The sequence below is a fragment of the Polyodon spathula genome, chromosome 3 (assembly GCF_017654505.1).
Source record: "Polyodon spathula isolate WHYD16114869_AA chromosome 3, ASM1765450v1, whole genome shotgun sequence".
NCBI lineage: Eukaryota > Metazoa > Chordata > Actinopteri > Acipenseriformes > Polyodontidae > Polyodon > Polyodon spathula.
Window position 1 is genome coordinate 40,724,754 of NC_054536.1, and position 9,882 is coordinate 40,734,635.

The window sequence follows — 9,882 nt, forward strand, 5'->3', positions numbered from 1 at the left end:
TTACATTCTTAAGTGGGTTAAATAATGACACTGAGTGCCACAAAATATTTTAGGCTCGAATAGAGCTAAACAAAATTAGTGCCGGGGGTTGCTTGAGCAGGTTCAGCTCAATAGAGTAAAGTTTATGTCAACATCCTACTAAGAGTCTGATGTATACAGAGAGCAAATATTTACTTGTGTAGACTTTGGCTCCATATTTTTTCCATCACACAGAAGAATGGCTATACTTATCTCTGTGAGAAAATGCACTGTCCTGAAGACATACTCTATTATAAAGTGACCACCCTGAAAAAAGGAGACAGATATCTCAGGGAAATGACAAAATTGCATTTTTAAAGTAGCTGACATTGTGTTTGACATTGTGGCAAAATGATTTATAATACTGGATGGTCAGATTAGTAGTTCTATAAGTAAACCATTGTCTTGCATGTTTATTATACAAACCAAGCAAAATGATGAGAGTAAATGAGTAAATCTGTTAAGATGTGACAAGGCTTGAAACCCCCAAATATAAAATGCTATAATGTACATGTTTTTCTAATATAATAGTATAAAAAACAAACAAAAATAACTAAATAAATAACCCTTTCATCATTGAATCATTTCTTTGTAGTACTAATCAAGTGAGGTTTTGCTCTTTCATAACCTTTTCACTCAACATGTAATTATTTTACTTTAGATTCTTTTGAAGTCATTCAGCTTGGATTTAAAGCTAGATCAGCTCTTTGCATTTCTGATGATGACTAATTCAAAATTAAATCTGATGTCTTCACACATCAGACAAAAATCAGAAGCACTTTTTTAAGAAGCCAGGTGATGATATTATGGTCAGTCCCATATCATACACTGATGACAGCTAATAAAAATGAAAACTGTTGTCATTGACTTGAATGTTAGTCCATTGCTGGTGTCAGCATGACAAGAACTGACCTTAGTAGTAAACGAGGTTGGGGGGGTCATGATGACTGACCCCTTGAGCTCTTGAAAGTACATCAGTAGTATTGGTCACTAACAGAGGACAATGTATCCTCAGGTGAACTTCCCTCTGGAGTGCTTTTGACAACCTTCCCTAGAACTACAGATCTTCACACATAGAAAAGAAATATGAAACACTGCTCATGATTTCAAAATGTCATATGATGAGGGTGGATATGATCTGTCCTGTACCAAAAACCCCTTGTCTAACAACCTAAATCTATCATACAAGAGCTTTGAAAACTAACACAATTAAGAGGAAAAAAAGCCCTGAAGCAGGTCTGGTCACAAGAACATGTCTACAGTACTTCATTTAAGTCTTTTATATATGTGGTTTGTTGTGTTTAGTTTTTGTGTTTTGTTTTGCTGTTTTTTTGTTTGTTTTTTTTAATGGTTAATTCTGATTCTTACAGTTGACAAATAAAGAAAACGGAGAAGTCTGCCAGACTGTGCTGTCTACCAGAGTGCCAGTTTACTGACAATGTCCAATGTCGTTATACCTTACCGGTAGGCGTTAATTACATGTATTTTAATTAATTACACTTTCGATGACGGAATGTTCTTCTTTTCAGAGTCGTTATGGAAAACCATTACAACACGTATTAGCCATAGTAGGGTTCATTCGTTTGTTTGACCAGTTTCCACTGCACCTAAGCAAGTGATCGATTAGGGTTAAAGATTACCTAGTTTAAACATAGACACATTACTTCTACTACAAGAATGTGTCCTTTTGATCTGGTTATAGGGGTGCTAAGAAATATAACTAGCTTATAAATTGCCATTTTCAAGCGCTTTCAAAAACAACTCCAAATCTCCAGAGGGAGAGGGTAAAAGGTAACTGCGCGATGCTTTAGTCATTTCTACAGATTCCCAAAAATAGACTTGTGTTGCTGAAGTGTGTACTGTAACTATTTCGAATACTTCATTTTATTTTTAAATGACAGACATTACAAGGAAAAAAAACATGGGTCATACTTCTATAATATTTTCCACAGATGTATATTATCAATCTTTTATATATTATCAGCATTGAGCCAACGACATCTCCATTTCCAATTATTTTAAGAAATATCCTGCACTAGCAAATTAAAGCAAAATTAACAATCAGTAAACAAAAATAAACTTTTTTTTTTTTAATTGATTTCCAAAGACTGGATATTTTCGAGTATCTCCGCGTGCAACTGGTAGAAGCATTTATAGCTTGCTTTGTTTCTTTGCAACCAAACACAGATATTTATTATATTTGTCATCAACATTCTTTCATTATTAACCACGTCATTTGACATTAAGCTGCAGCCAATGACTATACCCCAACCATTCTATATTTTCTTTTTGCTATCTGGTAATTAGCAAATTGAAATTTTTTTCCCGTACAAAGCTGTCATGAAAGGGTTTGTTTGAGAATACAGAAAATGATCAGGTCATACCTTCCATAACCTGAGCGGCTGCGGAAAGATGGCAGTGGCAGAGCAAGATCAGCAAACCCAGAGGCCACCGACAGAGCCTGGGGGAGAAAGAGAAGATGTAACAGTGCCCTATAAAGCAGGGAAAGTCGTGGAAGTGTTGTAAAATAAATTATATGTTACTTACCCCAAAGTCATTTTAAATTACTGATTGTAAAAGCTTAAATAAAAAGTTGTCTTGTGCTTGTGGTGAGAGTTGGAGCCCTCTCTCTCTCTCTCTCTCTCTCTCTCTCTCTCTCTCTCTCTCTCTCTCTCTCTCTCAAAATTAAACAAAGGCAGCTCTTAGTCCTTTAGTGACTAAACCAGTGCCCAAACACTGAAACCTGACTCCTCTATTCCTCCAACAGACCACCGCCTTAAACTTCTTAAACTAGCCTGCGCTCCCACCTAGCTACAGCAACGATCCCGATCGCCCCAACCCCATTTGCGCTATCTTAACCCACTGTGCGACTTGCAAGTTGAAGAGCAGTACAGAAATGTCAAACTCACGTGAAAAAAATATGCTGCACTCTCACAACCATCATGTCACTTCTGAAACTCCCACATGAATACTGCTATAATGTATATAGTTATGCCATATATTTAGAGTCAAGGAATACAGTGTAGTAAAACAGTAACTTTTTTTTTTTTTTTTTTTTTTTTTTTACAGCATATAGAATTGTTTTCGATAAGCTATATAGGAGGGAAGCATTGGCACAATTTATAGTCTGCAGTCACTTACAGTAAGACCGCGTATTTGCGTCTGAACCGAAAGATGAATAATTGTAATTATACTTTGTATGCCCCACGCACATTCAATAACTAACATGCGTGAACTTCACTAATTTAATACAGCCTTCTTAAATTGTAATGATACCAGTACATTGCATTATATTATTTTACTGTATACAGTACTTTTTATTGCAGGATATTGTTAAGGCTTAAAAAATACCAGCATTAACCTTGAGTGTCACATAAAAAGCGGTTTTTATAGTGAGTCTATTTGTTTTCTGGTGGTGCGACAGCTGTGTTATGATGCTTTGGCTTTCTGAAAAAGTGAATGTGGCATGTATTTACAGTCGAGTACAATACAATTTACATATCTATAGCACTAACCATGTAACTCCCCTTCACCACAACGGGGTGCGGTATAGAATAAACCAGAGTGAACTGCAGAACTGACTCAACACGTAGTGTCACTGGATCTTAAAATAAGAATTCCAGACAAAACGTTTTTTTTTTTTTTTGTTTTTTTTGTTGTTGTTGTTGTTTTTTTCGATGGGGGAGTATACATTTAGTTCCAGAATCTCTTCTACCTTCTGCATTCTAACTGTTACGTTTTTTGAGGTTTCTTTGTCAAATGTCAACAGGAAGAAAATGCAAAAAGTAATCCAAAAGTTTAACATATTTACCATACGTAGACATGCAAACTTTAATTCCAGCATTCTTGATTTATTCTCAGTGTTCAGGATCAATTTAATTAAAATTGTTTGGTTTGAGATTCTCAAAATTAAGAAATATTTTCTCTGTTTTAAAAAAATACAGACCCATGTAGTATTGTTGAATTTATTATTTTTTTTTTTCTAATCCCTAACACATCAGGATCTATGGATATGAAAATTTGTGGATCTAAGCTGCCTTTGTTTAAGTAATTTAAATGGGACTGGTGTAACACTGCTCAGATCAGTGGAATGACCCCATTATTTCAATAAAGTACATTAACATAACCTGTCACGTTGTATTAGAATTATAAGTATTAACTGTTTAAATGTACCTGATATGTTTCGACTGGATGATTTGAGTGCAGTCAGAACTAGAAATGTGATCCAACATAATTTTAAATTTGAATTCCAGTCCAACAAACAATGTGCCACTGTAAATGTGATCTTTGTCAGCCTGTTTGTGTGTTATAGATTACATTTTTGTCTGGCCTAAAAATATTTAAATATAGTCTTAGTGATCTATATACATGTTACTAAAAGGGGACCTGTATATTTTAGTGACACAGGCTTGACTAGGTCTTTTAAACCACACATATGACTTTGCAGATGCTATGTAATCAAAACTATTATGGTATTGCTAGATGTGTACTTAAACATTTACAGACAAGAACTGACATGAATAGCAGACCTGGAATGGCCTAAAACATTGAAGTGGTCGGCTATGTGTGGGCTCCAGTGGTGAAGGGAGGGACGGACAACACGTTACAGTTCAAACAGGACTGCTGTTTTTATTTCCCCCTCTGCACGGCAATGGATTGCACTCTTTCACAATAATCTTTCTCATGGATCACTCTTTTACACCCCTTACTCACACCTCATGTTAACCTGACCTTCTATTTGGCCCATCTTGCTCTTTTGTTTGTTATGGCTTGTTGATCCCAGAATCTCATCAAGCAGCTTCTTGAAGGATCCCAGGGTGTCAGTTTCAACAACATTACTGGGGAGTTGGTTCCAGACTCCCACAATTCTCTGTGTAAAAAAGTCCCTCCTATTCTCTGTTCTAAATGCCCCTTTATCTAATCTCCATCTATGACCCCTGGTCCCTGTTTCTTTTTTCAGGCCGAAAAAGTCCCTTGGGTCGACATTGTCAATACCTTTTAGAATTTTGAATACTTGAATCAGATCACAGCATAGTCTTCTTTGTTCAAGATTGAATAGATTCAATTATTTTAGCCTGTCTGCATTCAACATGCCTTTTAAACCCGAAATAATTCTGGTCGCTCTTCTTTGCACTCTTTCTAGAGCAGCAATATCCTTTTTGTAACGAGGTGACCAGAACTCAGTATTCTAGATGAGGTCTTACTAATGCATTGTAAAGTTTTGACACGACTTCCCTTGATTTAAATTCAGCACTTTTTATTATATATCTGAGCATTTTCTTGGCCTTTTTTATAGCTTCCCCTCATATTGTCTACATGAAGAACTCCTAGGTCTTTTTCATAGAATCCTTCTTCAATTTCATTATCTCCCATATGGTATTTATAATGCACATTTTTATTGCCTGCGTGCAGTACCTTACACTTTTCTGTGTTAAGTGTGATTTGCCATGTGTCTGCCCAGTTCTGAATGCTGTCTAGATCATATTGAATGACCTTTGCAGCTGCAACAGTGTTTGCCAATCCTCCTATTTTTGTGTTGTCTGCAAATTTAACAAGTTTGCTTACTATACCAGAATCTAAATCATTAATGTAAATTAGGAAGAGCAGAGGACCTAATACTGATCCCTGTGGTACTCCACTGGTTACCTCATTCAATTTTGAGGTTTCTCCTCTAATCAGTACTTTCTCCTTTTTACATGTTAACCAGTCCCTAATCCATATGCATGCATTTCCTTGAATCCCTACTGCGTTCAGTTTGAGAATTAATCTTTTATGCGAGACTTTGTCAAAAGCTTTCTGGAAATCTAAATAAACCATGTCATATGCTTTGCAATTATCTATTGTCGATGTTACATCCTTGAAAAAAATTAAGCAGGTTAGTTAGACATGATCTCCCTTTCCTAAAACCACGCTGGCTGTCTCCCAGGATACTGTTACCAGAAAGGTCATTTTCCATTTTGGATCTTATTATAGTTTCCATAAGTTTACATATAATAGAAGTCAGACTTATTGGTCTGTAGTTACATGGTTTGGATTTGTCTCAATTTTTGTGGATCGGTATTACGTTTGCAATTCTCCAGTCTGTTGGTACAACCGTTGTGGTCAAGAGACTACTGCATAGCGGTTTGTAAATAACTTCTTTCATTTCTTTGAGTACTATTAGGAGGATCTTATCCAGCACAGGGGATTTGTTTAAGAGTTCCTTTAACACATCTTCCTCTATTATGCTATTTTTAAAAAATAAAATAGTGGAAATAGTTAATCAATTCATGTTGACTTCACCCCTTTCCCATTAAAAAATAAAACCTACTACAAATAAAAAAACACATTTCCAATGCAGCTGGGCAATGCCACACTTTCCTGCCCTGTATCTATCATTGATTTGTTCTAAATACTTTAAACCCGCCCCAACTACTGAGTGACATCACAGTCCTACATTTCTATTTCAGACTGCTTGTGAGATTTAAAATGAGATTGCAATTAGGAATAGCAGGACTTAAAGCTGCATTACAGTTAAGATACAGATGATTTAAAACAGAATCGCAAATTTTGGTGAAATGTAAAAAAATGCCTACACACAAAAACCCCAGAAGATTGTACCCGTGACCATAAGGATTTCATTGTGGAAGAGAGCAAAAGAAAGAAGGTACAACTTAAGTGTGCAAGTAGTCTAGTTTACATATACTATGTACTATACATATTTTAACACTCAAGCATTTTGGAAAGTAACTGAAAACATTAATTTCATACAGTACATCAAAAACAAAAGCCCTGAAAAAAGAAACGATTTATAGAAAACTCAAAAATAGCTCAAAATAAGCACAGAAAAAATAAAATGAATAAACACCAAAAAACAGATGCCCTAAATATATGTATTAAACATCTGAAATCATCAGTTGACCCAGGATTGCAGAAATTTATGGAGATGTAGTACATTATAGAACTACTATTATTGTAAAAACAGTGGGTTTGACTTAGTGCACGTGAGATCAATCACTTTGGGTTTATTTTGAATAGCTAGAAAAAGAGATTTTTTCAGACATGGTTTATTTATCAACAACTGTAAAAATACTTATTGTCTATTGAAAATGAGTAGACAAACACAACGTAGGACGTCACAACAAGTCTTGCAGTACTTTCAGGAGTTATTGGAAGAACAATCAGTACACGAAAATGCGCCAGATCAAGACAATGATGAAACTTACTGTGATCACAATGAGGTTTGGGATAGTGACAGTCAAAGTGATAGCAAAGTTGCAGAAATTTTGGGACAGAGATAAACACAACCACAGTTGTGGCAAGTGCACTGCATATGTATAGAAGTGGCAAGTCTGTGTTGATTGCACAAACTAGGCTACACAAGTTTTTTATATTATTTTTAAATTCCACATTTTGAACAGTTGTACATTCCATCTTTTAAATATTTGAATAATCCAGATTTTTAAGTTATGCATTCCATCTTTTGATCAGTTGAACAATCCATGTTTTGCCTAGTTGCAAGTTTCATCCTTTGAAGAGTAAGTTCCATCCTTTCAGCTTTTGAACATGCTAATAAACCACTTATTTTTGTATTTAAACTAAAACCACTTTTTTAATGTAGTCATATTGTGCATGTGTATATTTAAAAACAAAAATAAAGTTATGGAATAGTATAGGAAACCAGCTATTACAAGATTGGAGATGGAAATTACTGTTGGATAGCCAACAGAGTTGAACTGAAGGCACAAAATAAATGGATAAACAGAAAACACTTGTATAAAATAAAACAGTCAAACAAATAAATCTCCGGCACTGTAATTCTCTACAGCTCCACAGAGTGTTGTAAACTCCCGCTGCATCCCAAAGTCGGCTCTGACCACCCCATTTTATAGCCCAGCATGTGTATAAAAATGCAACAGTCATAACTCCCCTTTCAACACCACCCCCAAGTCTTGTGCTGTAACAAGTGTCCCTCATGTGTACCAAGCAGGCTGCAAAAACAATGTCACAAACATAATAGGGAAACAAACAATAACACAGAACAGTTTTCTAGCATGTTTATATGTATTATAATATAACGGTTAAAAAGGCAGCTTCAGTAGTTCTAGGTATATATGTATGTCTGGTAGTTCTACTGTTAACCAAAGTCTTGCTCAGTTGTAGCTTCCTGTATTCAGTATCACAATCCCGTTGGTTCAGAAAGTGAACAGAAATCCCACAGGGTGTATGCACGTCTCCCTTGACTCACAGTGCCCTCTGGGCTGGCTCCGCCTTGGTTGCCACGCTGGCACGCTTCCAGCTGCTAGAGGGAGAGAGAACGAGAGAGAAAACACAGCCGCTTAGCCACCAACCAACTGCAAGGCTACATCCTTGCAACACCTCCACCCCCTTCACCCCAACTCTGGTAAAGTGGTATAACAAATTGTTAAGCTCCCACAGGAATAACAGTGTTTAACTCAGACCAGAGAGGGTTAGCCTTATTTCCTTGGCAATACATTCTCTCCCTCATTCTCTTCCAATCCTCTGGCGGGCCTCCACAGGTACTGTGCTGTTCAAGAGAGCAGCAGTATTTAATCAAATACAATGTCCACCAATACTCATTCCCCTGGTAACAGGTCAGCTGCTTTAGCTCACTTATCATAATGCTGTTTATCAATTTCTTTGTGGATTCTAGTTTGCCTCCCCACTTTCTAATAAGTGTTGACAAGTATCTGGTGGTGGTGGCGGATCCAATGGTCCATATCATACTCTCTAGTCTGATGGAGTGCCCCCATCACCAGATCTACAGGAAGCCGAGGGTGTCGACCAAACTTTATTAAGAACGGGGTAAACCCAGTCCTACTATGTACCATGTTGTTATAAGCATGCAGCATATAGAGAATATGTTCTTCCCACCAACAGTTTCCCTGTTCCCCTAGTGTACTCAATAATGACAACAATGTCTGGTTACATCTCTCACATGCCCCATTCCCTTGGGGGTGATCCGGAGTGGTCCGACTTAGTACAGAGTTGCTGTATCGTGGCAGACTCAAACCCAGTACCCCTATTAAAATGAATCCATTCAGGGCACCCAAACGGCTGGATCAGAGTGCATCACAGTGCTTTAGCAGTCCTCTGTGCCGATTAATCTTTGGGGACAGCTCATGTGCACCGAGAGAACATTGACCATAACCAAGATATTCTGATGAGTATCTGCAGGACGACCTAGCAAAAAATAAGAGCGGAACTGTGAATTGACATAAAAGGGACTCACATCCGGCCTGGCTTTACTCAAGATGGAGCAGGGACACTGCTGTCCAGGTCCGAGAATCCATTCTCATCTGGGGCAAAAAGAAACACCTCCCCATTACCAAGCTCACCTTCTCCCAGCTCAGATGGCCTACTGCTTGATGATATCTTTTCCAAGGGACAAGAATCTGTGAGTATATCTCACCTGACTGGATGTCTTGATATCATTGAAAGACAAGGCCTTCTCGTAGGATCAAATGATTCCATTCCTGGAACAGGCACTTAACTGGTCTTGGGGTCCCTCATTGGAAATCCCAATGAGGAATAGTTCCTTCCTCCAGGCAAGCCTTGACCTCTCATAGAATAGATTTGCCACTCCAGGCAATGAGCCTCTCCTTCTTGTCTCTCCCCATACTCCTCCATGGTGAGTCTCACTGGTGCTGGGAGAGGATCCACCAACGCAGGCTGGCCCGTCCTTTCTTTGGGTAACCTAGAGAGAATATCTGTAGTTATGTTAATAGATCCTGGTTGATATTTAATTGCTCAATAGCCCCCAATTTAGCGGTATCCAATAATATAACTTTCTCACCAAACAGTTTATAATTGGTATGATAGTTTATAGACAATTGAACACAGATGCCTAATTTTAGACCAGGA

General features: G+C 37.3%; 1 protein-coding gene across 1 annotated transcript in view; it reads right to left on the reverse strand.

Annotated features, from left to right (window-relative positions):
- LOC121313090 (collagen alpha-1(XV) chain-like) overlaps positions 1–2,872 on the reverse strand; it is a 93,968-nt gene extending 91,096 nt beyond the window's left edge. Inside the window, exons 1-2 of the mRNA XM_041245247.1 lie at positions 2,566–2,872; positions 2,403–2,479 (exon numbers count right to left, since the gene is read on the reverse strand). Coding sequence (XP_041101181.1) covers positions 2,403–2,479; positions 2,566–2,576 — 88 coding nt within the window. The 5' untranslated portion in view covers positions 2,577–2,872. The remainder of the gene's footprint in view (positions 1–2,402; positions 2,480–2,565) is intronic.
- Between the last annotated feature and the right edge of the window lie 7,010 nt (positions 2,873–9,882).